This window comes from Zootermopsis nevadensis, unplaced genomic scaffold, assembly GCF_977971745.1.
Source record: "Zootermopsis nevadensis isolate Lab colony 2312 unplaced genomic scaffold, Znev_1.0 Znev_ptg000020l, whole genome shotgun sequence".
NCBI classification, from domain to species: domain Eukaryota; kingdom Metazoa; phylum Arthropoda; class Insecta; order Blattodea; family Termopsidae; genus Zootermopsis; species Zootermopsis nevadensis.
Genome location: NW_028259152.1, coordinates 16,303,440 through 16,320,533, shown reverse-complemented (window position 1 = coordinate 16,320,533; position 17,094 = coordinate 16,303,440). Strand labels below are relative to the sequence as shown.

At 36.1% G+C, this 17,094-nt stretch overlaps 1 protein-coding gene across 3 annotated transcripts; it reads left to right on the top strand.

Annotated features, from left to right (window-relative positions):
• Positions 1 to 712: 712 nt before the first annotated feature.
• LOC110829678 (uncharacterized) lies at positions 713 to 17,051 on the top strand. 3 transcript variants are annotated; one of them, XM_087351974.1, is made up of 11 exons: positions 713 to 948; positions 2,925 to 3,127; positions 4,845 to 4,938; positions 6,342 to 6,465; positions 6,717 to 6,822; positions 8,230 to 8,308; positions 9,269 to 10,454; positions 11,622 to 11,727; positions 12,733 to 13,203; positions 15,080 to 15,247; positions 15,927 to 17,051. In XM_087351974.1, exons 2-10 carry the CDS (start codon positions 2,981 to 2,983, stop codon positions 15,194 to 15,196), a joined length of 2,430 nt encoding a protein of 809 aa, XP_087208100.1. In that variant the 5' UTR covers positions 713 to 948; positions 2,925 to 2,980; the 3' UTR covers positions 15,197 to 15,247; positions 15,927 to 17,051. The 3 variants fall into 3 exon arrangements, with proteins under 3 accessions (XP_087208100.1, XP_087208101.1, XP_087208099.1); XM_087351975.1 differs by lacking the exons at positions 713 to 948; positions 15,927 to 17,051 and adding exons at positions 986 to 1,289; positions 14,087 to 14,331 and having other exon boundaries at positions 15,080 to 15,220; XM_087351973.1 differs by lacking the exon at positions 713 to 948 and adding an exon at positions 989 to 1,289.
• The last annotated feature ends 43 nt before the right edge of the window (positions 17,052 to 17,094 follow it).

Sequence of the window (17,094 nt, the reverse complement as noted above, 5' to 3'; positions counted from 1 at the left end):
GGTTATCCTGTTAGGCAACTTGTCCCTTGTGAAAAGGATTTTAGTTTGTTGGCTCTCTGGGATTTGAACCCAGAAGGGGCAGGATCACTTTGGCTGATGGCTGCTGTGACTTGAGATTGGCTCCATGATTGTGGAGGGTGGGCCGTGCCCATTTTGAATAATACCCTGGCATTTGCCTTAGAACAGGAAAAGCATGTGAAACCTCAGTCAGGGTAGCCAAATGGTCAGACCACTTTTGCCGGCTTAGCCGTCTTTTCAGGGACAACCTCAGCTGGTCTGCTTAACATCCCCTGGTTGGCCGTGGGTGACTTCAGTCAGCCCTTGGTAGGTCCATAGTTGCTGAACCAATGGGTTTCCCACATCAGCAAATACTTGAAGCTCTCATTTAGTGCTCAGGTACTAAATATCTTTGAAACGTCGATCAGTTTCTACCAGACTGCGCAACAATATCCCAGAAGACATCTTCAGGTTTGAGTAACTGACTACGATTTTATTATTGGAGTTTGGGAGGGCTGTAGATGGGTAAGTTGGATGGTAATAACTGGTTTTACCGACTGAGCTCTGTGAAGTTGCCACCGTGGTTTAAAAGGTTACCGTTAGTTGAATACCACAGTGGACAGATGGTAGCACACGACGTCATACGGAACGTGTTGCCAACCTCAAGCATTGTTGGTAAATGTCGCTGTACATTTCATAGGCTATCTATGTGTATTCTGTGTTGGGACGTACGGCACACCTTGCATAGGCACAGTTAAGGGTGTTTTCGGTAGATTGGACAGACTTTAATCTCACACATCTATGGTCTCACAGAAATTGACCGACGTTTCAAAGGCACTAGATGCCCAATAACATCTCAGAAGATAGTCATACTTCATACTCACCGCCGTGAAACCTTAACTTTCACCATAAAATATGCAAGATTAACAAACCTGACATTCTGTGTGAATTGTACGTGAGCCTTCCGATTGCTACCATGGGGTCATAGGGTCATTAAGATAAAGATTTGAACCTACTACGTACGACCTTAAAAGAGAATTTTTGTTATAGTGTTGTGCATATGTAGGAATTTTATTTGTTTTATGATTATAACGAGGGATATTACTATATTGCTGTTTATCGGTTGCAATTATGTGATACGTTTTATGTGGTAACACTGTTCATTGACGCGGTTTTGTGGTTGTGAAGGATGGCAGTTTCAAATTTAAGATTGGAAGGATTTTTTTGAATAGAATAGAATTTATTTACATTCCATAGATCCTTCATAGGCCTAAGCCAAGGATGTAGAACAGGTCATAACACAAATACAATACTTGTTTCTAGTACAATATAAATACATAGTTATAACAGCTATTTACAGATTTTTGAAACCGGTATTACAGCAAAATAATTATGATGAGAAACCACCACCATTATTACTTAAATCTATTTATAATAGTTGAGACTTTTTGGGTGATGTAAATTCTTCTACTGAGTAGAAGGAGTGAGATAGGATATACTCTTTTAACACTAGCTTAAACATTTTTATATCATGATTTAAACTTTTGATAGTAGCTGGAAGATTATTGAATAACTTAATTCCGGTATAGTAAACTCCTTTTTGATATTTACTGAGGTTAGAAATTGGTACATGAAGGTTGTATCTGTATCCTGTTCTTATATTGTGGATATCTGAATTTGTTTGAAATGTTTCTATGTTGTCCACTACAAATGATAATAGTGAGAACAAGAATTCAATTGGTAGTGGAAGAATATTAAAATTGTTAAATAATCCCTTACAAGAAGCTCTCCTTTTAGTGCCCGTTATTATTCTAATGATCCTCTATTGAATGTAAAATACTTTTTTGCTGTTGAATTTCCCCAGAAAATGATTCCATATGACATGATAGAATGGAAGTAAGCAAAATAAACTGATTTTAAAGTTTCTGTTTTCATGAGTGCTGCAACTGTCCTCATAGCAAAACATATCGAGCTTAGTTTAGGGATAATGTATTGAATATTTTTTTTCCATTTTAATTTTTTTGTCAATTTGTAGGCCAAGAAATTTAATTGTTTCTATTTTCTCGATTATTTTATCATCATGCCCTATATTTAGACTTACACAAGACCTGTTATTTATACAGAATATTATGAAATTTGTTTTGTCTAAATTTAATGTGAGTTTATTGGCTTTAATCCATTTGTTCAATCTAGCAAAGACATCATTTATGCAATTTTAGAAACAGTCAATTTCTGGATGTGAAATAATAATATTAGTATCATCAGCAAAGACTATAGGTTTAGATTGAGATTTGGTGGTTGGGGGCAGATCACTGATATGTACGAGAAAAAGCAGAGGGCTATGTGTATTGAACCTTGAGGCACCCCGTGTTTTACAATGCCCCAATTTGAGTAGGTGCTATCATTTGAATTTGATGATTTCATTTCTACTTGTTGCTTTCTGTCATGAAGGTATGATTTAAACCACTGACCAGCTATATTTTGAATTCCATAAAAATTTGGATTAATTATTATACAGAATGAAGACAAAGTTATGTTTCATTGTGATAGGGAAGAAAGATATATTTACCATGTGGAAATACTTGTTTCTATAATGTGACTCATTTAAGTATCAACTGTTCTTGTTGGAGAGATATCAAATGAACTCCAGAAATTATTATTTGTTCTTCACATGACAACTTTCCTGTATATAGGGAGATTGGCTGAATGATTAGTAACAAAGAGAGTGGTAGGTAGATAAGTCAAGAAAGGTGGTCAGGAAGACTGATAATATTTTATATTTTGTTTTATGCTGGTTTACTAAAAGTAGAGGTTTGAATTTGCCGGTCTACAGTGTAAGATATTACATTTTATAAATGCTTTTGTGAGTTGTATGTGGTACTCCTTTTGAGCTGGCTACATTTATTTTGATATTTCTTTAATTACAGGTTCCTATGAATTTGGCATTGAAGTAATATCACATAGAATATTTTGTTTAATAATCATGGGGTCGGACTCTGAATGTGAGGAAACATCACGTGAAGTGGTTGATACAGGAACAGCAGCAAAGATAGCAAAAGAAAATGCAACGGAAACAAATGAAAAGCAAACCGTGGAAGGCGAAGCATATCCAAATGAAGAATGCAAACAGGTATACAACATCCTGTAACTGTTGGTTATGTATATTCATTGTTATACTTGCTAAAATATATTGCATCTATAATCATATTGTTTTCATAAAGATGACATAGTGTTAATGGTCTGTGAAGTTAGTTGTGATATTTATTTGTGAACTATGTATGCATTTTTTCATATAATAACACAGGCAAAAAAGGAATGGAACTTTACCTGTGCATTCTATGTTCCATTACTGGACTAAATGTTGCACCCTACTTTGTATTTGATGTGTTCCTAGTACACATTTCACCAGGGAGATCAGCTGTCTTGTCTGAAAGTGTTGTGGTTTTCCTCCAAACAAATAGGGGGTTGTACTTCAAAATAGGTCTTTCACTGACACCCACATATTTCTAAAGCAATTTTGTGCTCTTCTCATTTCTTATTTGACTCAGTGTCTTAAAGTAAAGTAAGAAGGGAACCTCCATCTAGTGATGAAATTGAGGTTAGAGCTATGCATCCACTTTCCCATATAGCTTCACGGTATTGTGTTTATGAAGCACTTTTACCTTTAAGAAGGGAAATACATTAAGGTAAGCATTGAATAAATGTGACCCTTCTTTTACTTAATTATGTATGCTACATTACATGAGATGGGATAAAATAGACAGATGTTTTGATGTAATTTAGGAAATGCTTGTGCCTAACTGATGTTAGTATTTTTCATTGTATGTACATATAACATTGAATGACAGCTGGGCATTATAATCCATTTTAAATATCTGCCTATTCTCTCTCTCTCTCCCTACTATATATTACATTGACTGAATCTGTGTTGTATAATTTTGTTCTGCTTTTGAAACAGAAGACCTTCTCAGATGGAAGTTTTGGTGATAGTTCTGTGGACAGAATGCTGTTTTAATGTATTGTAGAGGTTTGATGTTCACACCTTCAGCAGAGCAATCAGTAAAAAGTATCTGCTTGACAGAATAATATTCAAGCCACAAAGGCCACACCACTCAGCAAATGTTATTGCTGTTAATAAGCGATATTGAGTAACAGTGTTTTTCAGATATTTGATGATGCGCCTAGGTGTCCCCAAATGTGGGCACAATCAAGCAGCACACATTACAAACCTTCCTTTCTTTTGTCTTATCCCTTTACCAGGAATGCAGTATTGTGTTAGTTTACTGATGTGATTAAAAACAAGAACAGACCTGGCATTCCAGCTGTTGAAAGCGCTTTCAGAGACCAGAATTTTTTATTAAATATTTCCATATACAATTACCCATTTATGAAACATCCTATTATATATTTCCAGTCAGCCGCCACGGTGGTCTAGTGGTCAGAACACTAGCCTTGGAATCCTGGGGTCCCGGGTTCAATTCCCGGTGGTGCTCAGATTTATAACTTGTGTTGGGCAAGGCCGTGGTCTAGGCAACACGGAGTTTTCCTCCAGGGGCTTCCCCGGTTTCTCTGTGGCATCCCAACAATTACTCCATTCACACACAGAAGAAGGCAATGGCAAACCACTTCTGGATCATCTGCCAAGAACGTATATGAACAGGTCCCAGTCCGAGAAAAGGATGGAAGGATCCTGTTCATATGGACCTGTCGTCAGACAGAACACTACAAAAAAAAAGTACAAATAAATAGTGTTCCATTTTCTTAATCTTACGTAAGGAACAAAGTTGTTTAACAAGTAACATCATTAAAATCCCAGGCTCTAATTAAAGTTTTTTCATGTCTTATAGCCTATCCACAGGTGTATGATAACTGGTTGTGAGAAGGCTTACTCTACTGAACAGGAACTGTTTCACCATGAAGTAACTTGCTGTAAAGAATCAAGTACGTATTGTATAGGAAATGAGCACTTGAACATTTGTTGCTTCTTGTATTATAATGTCCAATACTAATTGTTGTGGAAAGTGTAGTTAGTTAGAGGTATGGCTCCTACTCATTCTTAACCTCGGCATTAGATAGGGGTGAGTGGTCAGCGTCATGTTCTGTCCACACATTACCCCCAGGAAAGGACCCCGGTACCCATTGGGTGGGTCCCAGAGTTTATCTGGATGCAGAGGCTAGGGGAAAAATTCCTCTGCCCACATCGGGGATTGAATCCCGGCTGTCCTGTCCATAGTTAGTCACTATATTGACTGAGCTACCCCGGCTTTGAAGCTTGGAGGATAGTATCATTTATTGCCCATTAATATTTGTGCAAATTTGACAAAATGACGTAATTTTAAGTTTTAACAGAATTACAGCACCAATAAAATAAATATGTATTAAAAATATTATAGATCTACAATTTAAGGGCAAAACAATGTGAATCTGATCATAGGCTCCATAGTTATTGCAGTTTAACTTCGTGAAAAATAGCTTACTTGAAATTCTCCTTTTGTGTATGCTTCCTGAAAATTGATATCTGTGAAATAATGATATCAATGAAGCTCATTGTTTGTGTACTACTTTTATAAGAAGTCGCACATTAAGACCAACAAGTGCCATTAAATTCTGTGGCAGTGATGCAACGTGTATTTCTTGATTTGACACAGAATGACCCAAACAGTAGACTCGGGTATGCAGAAGGATAACATTGAAATGGATCTCAGAGAAACAAATCAGTCTGTGTTCAGTGGTTTATGGTGTATGTTTTGGTTCCATAATACCAAGAAATCTGTCATAAAATTTGCTCTCGAATATACCTTCTGGCAGTGAATTTAGTTACAGTGGTCTAGCGGTCAGAACACTAGCCTTGTAAGCCTGGGGTCCTGGGTTTAATTCCCGGTGGTGCTAAAATTTATAACTTGTGTTGGGCAAGGCCGTGGTCTAGGCATCACAGAGTTTTCCTCCGGGGGCTTCCCCGGTTTCTCCGTGGCATCCCAACAACTACTCCACTCGCACACAGAAGAAGGCAATGGCAAACCACTTCTGATCATCTCTGCCAAGAATGTATATATGTATGAGCAGGTCCCTGACAACCTGAAGAGGTTGGAAGGATCCTGTTCATAATATATGGACCTGTCGTCAGACAGAACACTACAAAATAAAAAAAGAGTCACCATGTAAAATTTTCAGTTACTTAGTGTTGAATTTCTTTGATCCATTTACACAAATTTCTGCCATTTAGCATTTCCTTCAGTTGTTTTTAAGTAAATCATTAGTCAGGAGAACATTAAATGGTGCTTTCACTGTAGTTATGTGTATGTGGTTATCTTGTTTCTGCTTTTCATATAATTTTCTTTTTACAGACTTTACCTGTGATACATGCAAGGAAAGTTTCAAGAAAAAATCAATGCTTCGAATACATATGTATCTTCATCAAGAATTATCAAAAAGGAAAAAGTTTTCGTGCCCGTATGACTGTTGTCCGAAGTAAGTCCTGTATTATATCTTCAACATAAATTGATACAGAGAATAGAGTAATATACTGTTTCCATGTAGGGCAAAGTTTGACTGCTAGGAAGCCTACATGTAATTTGTGTTGATTTCTATATGCAGAATTTGCCGCTGGTTAATCTGTTTTTATACTCTGTCATGAAAGGCTTTTCTTTTATAAAATATGTTCACTGTCATAAGGACTTGTGTGTTTCATTGAAGGTTTATTGGTCTTCCTTTTTTCTTAGATTTTACTACGTGAAAGCAAGCCTCACTTATCACATTAAATCTGTTCATGAAGGAAAGAAATTTGAATGCATCTATCCAGACTGTGGGAAGAAGCTGTCCACCAAAGTGAGTAACATTTAGCATCCTGCGTAGTTTGTACTTTGAGAAGTTGATAGACCTACAATGAAAAGAAAATGCTATTTTCAATTACATCAATTGATTCTGTTATGGCATATTTGTATCCTTTCATGTTACTGTAGTGAACCTTCTTTGAGACAGCTGTGATTGATCACCGGTGATGTATTTTGCCTTCAAAAAGTATCAATGTAGGGGATTCTGTTATTGCTGAAATCTTCATTAATAGTTAAAAATCTGTAATGTTGAACTGCAGATTCTTGTATTTCATGACCTTATACACTATATATATACAAAATATACAGTAGAGTTCCAATTATCCAACCTAAATGGGCCTGAAGGATGTTCAGGTAATTGAAAATATCAGATTATACAGAAGACTATTGAAAAATATCAACTCAGTTTGTGATATTATTAAATTATGAAAATAATACAATACAGCATCAGACGAAAAAACACAAACAAAAATAATATTTAACATAATGTAAATTTGTAATTTAAAGTGATGGGTATTTGCTTTTGAGCCTCCTTCCTTTTCTTTGTGGCAAGGTCACACCAGCACCTGAACAGTAGAGCGTCTACAGCAGTTGTCCTGTTGTTCAGTGTAAGCAAGTGCAGTCTTAGTATTAGAATTCAATCCGTCACTATGAGTCGTTCTATTAGCTTTCTCTGGTCCTTTGTTATAGTCTTTTAAATCATAATCATCTGCATGATTCACAAGATCTACTGTGTCATTATCTTCTTCTTCTTCTTCTGTGGCTCTCTGGTCCGTATTCCGACCATGGCCTCCTTAATTCTCCTCTTCCATTCAGTCCTCTGTTAGGTCCATCTGTCCGAGGCTTTGATTGAGGTTTAGAAACATCTGCCTTGTTACGGCACAAGGTTGTTAGCCTTGCGACCAACCCCCAACCTGGAAGACCAGGGTACCTGTCTTAGTCTGACCTCTCCCCCTCGACCAACCAGTAGCTATGCTACCACCAGCTCTGTCACTGAGGTACTCAGGCCCCACCATCACGACAAGGTGCAGATACCATTAAGCGGGGACTGTGTCATTATCAGTCATAAAATATAGCAGTTGCTTGGTGGGTAGCTGTGATTCATTTTGCTGCATGTTGATTTTCCTTCATAAAATAGAGCATTCCAGCATCGTATGTCAGATAAATGTTGGATAACTGAAGGCCAGATAATTGGAATTGTACTGTACATTATTTGCACATTACAAATCAGAAGAATAATTGCGTGGACAGTATAATTTAGTTCAGTTCGTTATTAATCAAGATTTTTACTATGTTATTCCAAACTGTTAAAGATATATAAGCATAAATAACGAAGGAGTCATTTGATATTTGTAATCGTAAAGGTTTAACACGTCTTTAATTGTTCTGTTTCCTTAACTAGGCATCCTTTTACCACCATATGATGGTGCATGAAAGAAAAGAATTTCTACCTCATGAAACTGTGTACTCTGTCATGCCAGGTATGTAAGACCACTCCTTCTGTGTTTTGATTATAAAATGTAGGAGATACGACAGAAACCCATTCAGTTCAGGTGGACACTAAAATTTATAAGTTGGCACAGCTAATGATACTGACATTTTTCTTACAAAAATGCTTGGGTAAGAATTTAAAAATTTTAAAATTGCTTTGTGGAAGTTGCAAGTCTTTTGAAAACACAAAAATTTAATAACAAACTGTGATAATGTTATTCTGTTATTTTAATTTTGCCGACATCCTTCCTTGTATATTTTGGTACCTTGCATGTCAATATATGACATCAGGTTATGATAATACTGCTGGTAACAGGTTAAAAATCAAAATCTCAGGAATTGTTATCCAAAAAGGGGTTCCCCATCTTAAAATTAGATGGACATTCAGTGGTTCTGTTGGTACCCCAAAAGAAATTTACACTTTTGCTTCCTGTGTTATTGTGCTGATTATTGCATTTTACGCTATTTTTGCATCATATTAGGAACATGTTGAGAAACTAATTATTATAATCTTGGTGCTTTTTATCTCAGTGCAAGTTTGAACCTTGTGCCTGTCTCATTTACAGAAATGTCTTCCATTTCACCATTGTAACTCTCATTTTTATTACCATAATTACAAAATAATAACGGCATAAACAAAATAGAAATTATAATAAATCAGTACAGGTAGTTCAGTTGGACTTGAGCTATGACCTTGAGTTTTTCTCCACTCAAGTTCACACTGCAAAACTGAAAGCCTCAATTCCTGTCCCCCTGAGGTAGCTGAAATTTGGCACAGGGGAGACTGGGTTCCTGTGCCATAATTTTTGTTGTTTCTTTATTAGTGTTCAACAAAGGAAACCTTTATAATCTCCATGGAGATATGAACTGTATTGGATGAACTCTAGAACACTTATTAATTAAAGACAAATGTGAATATTATGTATATCATTTCTTCTTTCTTCTTGCAGAGGTGATGTGTGATACATGCAAGAGAAATTTCAAGACAAAGAGAGGTTTGGAGAAGCATATATCTGATCACCAAGATATGCCTGAAAAAAACCCATTTATATACAATAATTATAAGGAACATTTAACTAGTGAAAAAGACACACAGAGGCATAAGTGTGCTCAGAATGGATTTCCTTGTGATATATGTAAAAACGTTTCCATGACAAAGATACACATGGAGAGACATGCGTCTCGTCATCAAAAGGAAGAGTTGTTCTGTGATATGTGCAAGAGAAAATTAAAGACACAGGAAAGCATGCAGAGACACATGTCTCTCCATCGAGGAAAGGGGTTTCCCTGTGACGTTTGTAAGAAAATGTTTACAAGAAAGGAAAACATGCAGAGACACATGTCTCTTCATAAAGGGGAAGTATTTCCGTGTAATATATGCAAGAAAATATTAAAGACAAAGGTACAGCTGCAGACCCACATATCTCTTCATGGAAAAGGGTTTCCTTGCGTTATATGCAAGGGAATTTTTAGAACTAAGGGGAACATGCATAGACATATGTCTCTTCATAATGCAGAAGAATTTCCATGTGATACATGCAAGAGAATATTAAAGACAAAGGAACAAATGCAAAAACATATGTCTCTTCATCAAAGAAAAGTGTTTACTTGTGACATATGCAAGGAAATATTCTCAACTAAGAGAAGCATGCACAGACATATGTCTCTTCATAAACAGGAAGAATTTCATGGTAGTATATGCAAGAAAATATTGAGGTCAAAGAAACACGTGCCTTGTCGTCAGAGACAAGTGTTCACCTGTGATATGTGCAAGGGAAGTTTCACAAGAAAAAACATAATGCGAAGACAAGTTTGTCTTCATCAAACGGAAGTGTTTCCCCATGTTATGTGCAAGAAAAGATTTAAAGAAATGGCTGCAGTGCAGAGACATATGACTGACTACAAAGAATCATCTGAAAATACAACATTTAATTTATGTATATGCAAAAGATGCTTCAGATCAGAATCATTCACACAGAAAGGTATATCTCTTAATCATGAATTATCTGAAATGGAAGAATTTACCTGTGATATTTGCAGGAGAGTATTCAAGAAAAAGAGCAATCTGAGGAGACACTTGTTAATTCACAAGAAAGTGTCAGATAGAATGTTCTGTCCTCATAGTAACTGTTCAAAGTAAGTATTTCCAAAGTGTAAAACAATGACTTAAGGACTAGAATGTTCGATTTTATGCTCTTCGTGTATATAGATTTGATTGTCACAGAGTCTGTGTTTTTGCAGTCAAACAAATGCGTTACACACGTTCTGTCAGTTACACAAGCTTCCTTACATTAAATATTTTTTCCATGTCATTCAGTACTAACCTTCTCTCTGTTATGCTTGGACATGAGGCCGCAGACTTCGCACAGAGATGAAGCGTGTCTTTTTAATGCCATCCAAACAGTTAATTTACCCATTATTATTAACTCTTGTGAGTAGAAAGTGAATCGGTGTTTGATGTATTCATGGTGGTGAGAATTCAGAGTGTGGAATTTTAGATTGTAAAACACTGTAGTATTCTGAAGGTGAAGATTGCATGTTTCTTGAAAATATTGGTACCACCATAATTCAAGAATGCAAATTGTCATTTCCAGTCATCTGACATGTTAAAAACACTCATAACTCTAGTGATGGCATTACTTCTCTCCTTGACAATCAATTACCAAGTCTCTTTGATTGTACCTCTCAGTTGTATGAATTCATCTGCCCTAACATACTACCTTTCTGCTTGATGGTCAGTTCCCTAATCTCTTGGAACAGGGTCTCCTTTCAGTTCATCTGCACCCAGTGAGGTTTATTTTTTTCCCCTCTCCGAATTTGTCTCTTCACACTGCCTACCCCTTTAGGACATAAACATCCCACCACTACTCTTGCAGTTGATGCCTGTGATCTGTCCAGTGGCAATAATACCAGTGTAATTTTACCATCATCAGGTGGGAAACAGAAGAAAAAATTTGCAGCATAACATTTTTCCTCTAGCCTCTGCGTCCAGACCGATTCTGGGGCCCACCCAGCCTCGTATCCAATGGATAGCGGGATCCTTTCACAGGGATAAAGCGTGGCTAGGGTGTAATGCAGATCACTCACCCCCATCTAATCCCAAGGTCAAGAATGAGTAGGAGCAATACAACCTCTCCCCCCAAGTGCCTACATGGCATATAGTGGGACAGCTTTACTTTTTTACTTCGGACTTCTAAACACAGTCAGAAATAAGGAAGCTATTCTGGAGCAGTACACAATATCCTTTGATTAAAAACAGAATTATGTATTTGGAATACACATGTCTTGTCTTGTTTTTCCTAGATCCTATGCAAATAAGCGGAACCTCTTGTGCCACATGAAGTGTGCCCACAAAGAAAATAAATGTAAAAGCACTTACATCGATCATTGCAGGAAGCTGGCTTCAAAAGTAAGTAACTTTGGGTATTGATTAAAATATTCTGTTGGTTTAATGTTGGACTGTTAATTCACAGCTATACCATATCAAATGTTGAGAATTATTGTTTCAGCTTTACATTTTCTTCTTAGCAGATGTAAAGAAATAGTGCCCTATTTACCATATTTCTTTATGTAAATTGTGTACCCTCCTTCTTTGTTTTGGAAGAAGTAGGAAATTGATAAATCCTCATATATTTCACATATTTCTTATGTATGAAAGATGATGACAAAATTGTTGTAAGCAATAGTAGCAGGTGTAAATTGAGGTTATGTGGTTCAGTTCTGTGTGGCCATAACCTTTATTTCACATGCTCTGCTGCTTGACTTTGGATGTGATGTGCAGTGCCAGAGATAGAGATCAGAGAAGGATCTTGCCCCTGGATTTGGTGATTTATGATTTAATTTGTTCAAACTTATTTCATAACATTCAATTAAAATGTGTTATGAAATGTAACAAAGTTTGATACAAATGTGAGGAATTTTAACAGGAAAAAATTCAGCCATCTCATATTAATCTTTACCCTTTACTGGGCCTACATGTTTTTCCAAAGAAATATTTCATTTTTATGGACAGATCAAGTACAGAGTAATTTTTTTTCTTCTGATTGACCATTTTCATGAGCGCTTGTGTAAATTACACATGTAAATTTCTGGTCATTAGTTTTGGGATATAGTGCGTATGAATTGTGTAATGAACTGTGTTTTAAGTTAACATTTTCCTGGCGATTAAAAAAAACTGCAAAAGTAGGTGCACATAATATGACTTCACCATATATATGTTTGGACTTTACTGTCCATATTAAATATCAGTAATTTTTTTATTTGAATTCCAGAGAAGTTTGCTGATTTTCTTTTGTTTCGCCATGTGTTAAAACTTCAAGGAGTGTGAATTGTATTTACATATTCTTTATGTTTGCTTTGACAAGAATACAGATACCAAATTTAATAATAATACTTTTAAGTTAAAATGTTATAGGTGGTTGCTGCACCTCAGGCCAGTGCAAAGGAAAGGAAACAGATGCAGGATACTGAAAATCTGCCTTTATTGTTAACTGTTGCATCAGAAAAATTGAAACAGATGAATGAAGTTGTGCAAACACAAGGTGAAAATCCATTCACATTAGTCACTGCATCACAGAAATATAAAAAAAGAAAAGAACATCTAAAGAAGAATGAAATACAACATGGATTACTGAGTTTAGAATCTGAGGAATTCCAAAGGGTAGGGAAAGGGACACAAAATAATATCAAAATTCAAACTGCAACAGTAGTTGCTGAACCAAAAAGTTGTGATACAGCAAGAGAAGCACCGCATGATTCAGAGGCACAATCAAAAGAGGCATATGACAGTAGTTATTGTGAAAGTGAGAATGTTGTGTTATCAGGGAAGGATTTCAGGGAACATAATTCTGAGGAGGTTGAATCAAGAACGGACAAACTGCAAAAGGTAAGTATTTATGGCACTTACATTTGACACACAAACATACTTCAGTCATTGTTTGCTGCTTTTATTTTAAAGAACATCACCACACCAGATGAAAATTACATACTTTTTTGGTAGTGGATCTTATATTTGTGATAACTGTTGGACACTTATTTTTAAATATTTTAAAATTATATTGTATAGTAAAGGTATTCCGATATGACTTTAATTATAGATACACTTGATCTTGTCCTAATCAGATAACAATTAAATGATTATATCCTGATTGATAATGACATTTAGGTACAGGCGTACCCGGGGTTTTGACCACCCCATAATATGACCAACCTGCCAATATGACCTTTGTGTATTGATATTGCACCCTACAAATACTCCCGATGTTTCAACTGTTGATTTTGATATGGGCAGGCTCATTAATTTATTTCATCGTGTCGTCTTCTGTGTGTGTCACACAATGACCCAGACAATTGCTGCAATGGGTAATGAATTCTGTCCAACCTTTAAAGCATTCTGGAAGGGCTACAACATATGAAATTTAATCAGTAACATTGGAGATTCGTGGATTGAAATTAAGCAGTCCACAGTCATGGAAAAAACTTTGCCCACAATTTGTAACAGACTGTCAAGATGTTTCAAGAGATACTCAGCAGATCACAGAAGAAGTTCGTGATTTGGGGAGGCAGCTTAATTTAGAAATGGATGCAGCAGGTGTTGATGAATTAACTGCATCGCATTCTGAGGAATCATTGTCCAACGAAAACCTCATCTGGCTTCAGCAGTCCAACGTACCATTATACTGCAAGATGCTGAATCAGATGAAGACGTTATGATTTCTCCACCACCAGCAAAGGTTTTCGAATTGAAAAGTCTTGTTTCGATTTTGCAGAAAGCGAACGAGCTTATAAATACAATTGAGTAAGAAGACCCTAATGCAGAAAAGAGTTTGAAGGTGTACAGAGATGTTGAGATGGAGCTGGCAAGGTACAAGGTGCTGCATGAAGAGAAAGAAGGCTATTGTGCGACCAAAGCTGGATAAGTTTTTCTCTGAAGTTGAGATACCATCACTGTAGTAAATAGAACAACCATCCACTTCTACAGCCTTTTGCATAGTCTCACAACTTGTTTCACGGGGTTCGTATTTAATTATAAATTATTTAATTATTATTCTAGGTGATTTATTTGATTATTATGTATCTGAGATTACTATTAATTAAATATAACCTTTATTAAATTTAAGTATTGCTACAATGTAATGATAGTTTAGTCACATTTATCATTATATGGCAATCGCAAATAGTTTTTTTACAAGCTCTGGAACCTATCTAAATTTATAACATGCAAGCCTATGGGACAACTTACCCTGTGATATAACCACATTTTCGAGGAACATAACCCTGTCGTATTGTGGGGTACGCCTGTACCGATATTATCAACTCCTCAGCCATGGCCTCCGTATTGTATAGACATCAATTTTGTCACATGATGCCTACTACTTGTGTACTTTGTATGAACCATGTGTGTTGGGTTTTAGTCTCCTCCATGTACAGGTAGGACACCATTTAAATGGCTACTGTCACTGAGGGGTTAATATCTGATCTTTTAGAAAGGTTCATTGTTACACTGACACTATCTGGTAACTGAAAAAGTTGGGGATAGACTGTTGTAATTAAGTAAACGAACAATAAGAAGTTTCATACAGAAAAAATTAGATATTACGGATCAAAAACATGGAAGCTACAGGCAGTATCAGATGAAAATCTTAGTTGGAATAACTGTTGTGAACTTCTGCTTGCAAAATGATCTCATCTCAGGAGACTACATTTTTTCAAACAGTACCATATAGATTAGAAAGAGACAAACCAAATTTCTTGTATTTCAGGAAAGATATAATGGAACAGATTCGCTTAACTATCGGATGGATATAAGGGAGTGGATATACCTCATGAAGAGAATAATGGAAGAAATATTTCCCACGATTAAGTCAGCATGCTTGTAAATATCAAGAAACAGTGGACATTGCATCCTTAATGCTGAAGGAAGAATTGTGGTAAATATTCAGTCAATATTGTCAGATTAATGAACATAGGTATGGTTTTCTGTCATGTGAAGTTCCACATTTTATTGTAACCAGCCCCTTCATTACAGGCTTTTGTTCAGAACATCTTGTCTCTCAAAGAAACATGAAATGAGGACCTCACTGCATTCAGAGATAGTTTACTCATGAATATTGTCTTTTAGTTATCTTTAAAATGGCAACAGAATAGCTATTGGATTTTAATTTTGTAAACAATTAAATGTTAAAGATATTTTCATATTGCTTCAGGAGTAACTCAGGAAAACAAACAAATAAAGGTAAAATTTTAGTCCTAAATAACTTTATTTACACATAATTAAAAATAAAACGTATAATTATATAAATTTTGTAGATATCAGCCTGGAAACCAATTATTCTGACAAGTGTTAACACATTCATGGCAGGAAAGCAGTTTCGTGCATTTGTAGCGCTCACACTACGCATTGGGAGACGGAATTTATGAGGGCTGCTCAATGACCATATATTATGTAGATCCTCCTAAAACTCCCTGCCCCCCCCCCCCCCCCCCCCATGGGCATGGAAAGATGTTGTAAACCCTTTTCAGACGTCAGAATTTATGTAAAAATGTAGTCATGCAAAGGTAATCTGCACGCAGATAATCGAGGGTTTATCATAGTTCATTTTGTTACAGATGTCAGGAGCTGGTAACTACCTTGACAGGTGATATGTTAGGCATCGCAAGGATCAAGATGTTATTTCATGTTAAACAAGAACGAGGGAAAAATATTTAAAAGGGTCAAAAGTTGCTTTGTCTTTCTGAACATTATGACAGCTAGAAGTGCAAATTTTTGACACAGAAGTTGTTTTGCAAGATACCACTTCTTCAAACACTGCCAGATGAGAACTGTGAGACTGGACATTACTTTAGTTCTGAAAATATGCACCGCAGTTCATATTAGGAGAATGGACTGCTGAAGAAGGTTGTCCAGTATTAAGATAGCCACATGTGAATGTGTTCTTACTGGCTTTACAAGAGATCTTTATGATTTTCTACTGTCTCTCCAGGCATTTGATGGGATAGTACCTTCAGGCAGTCATGACTGCCTCCTAGAAGCCCTTTCATACTTTTTCATTACATGCAGGATTTGCAGCATTTCAGAGATGACTCCTTGTTTAGTGAATAAAGATAGTTTCTCCAGGTTTTCTGAGGTCTGTGAGAACATATTATCATGATATTTCCATACAAAGTTTTACTGGGGATGAGATTGTTACGTGATGCACAATTCCAGGAAGACCATATGTCACGTGTGTTAGACAGTGGATTATGTAACAATTATAAGTAAATCTAAAAATAAATTGAAACAGCAACAGCATAACAGACAAACAGCACTGTGTGATGAGATGTCAAAACAGGGCTAACCAATTTCTCACTACTGTACCCTTCCCGTATGCTGTGATCTATATTGTTTAATGTATATACATTTGTTTGAGTTTGGAATGTTTTGTAACAGTAGTTGAGAAATACTGGACTATTGCACTTCTTCAGATTACTATGACTACCAGACTCAGAAATCATAATCAGTTTACATGCAGGAACGCTTTGTTATGGAGATATGCCCATATTGTATTGTAAAGTAAAGACAAAATGATGTGTAGAAATTATTTATATGATCACATATAAAGCATGTATATAAACAAAACTGTTAACACTTTGGAGACTAATGCCAAGCATTTCGACCTCAAGAGGTCATTATCGCTGGCAAAAAACAAGTTAATTAATATAATACAAATAAAAAAATTATGGTCTACAGCCCTAGGTTCACAGATTCGTATTCTGTGTTCTTTGTTTGTTTTTATAA

Coding starts and splice junctions, on each gene's coding strand:
- LOC110829678 (XM_087351974.1), top strand. CDS start 2,981: ATGGGGTCGGACTCTGAATGTGAGGAAACATCACGTGAAGTGGTTGAT. Junction 4,939..6,341: donor AACTTGCTGTAAAGAATCAA/GTACGTATTGTA, acceptor TTCTTTTTACAG/ACTTTACCTGTGATACATGC. Junction 6,466..6,716: donor CCGTATGACTGTTGTCCGAA/GTAAGTCCTGTA, acceptor CTTTTTTCTTAG/ATTTTACTACGTGAAAGCAA.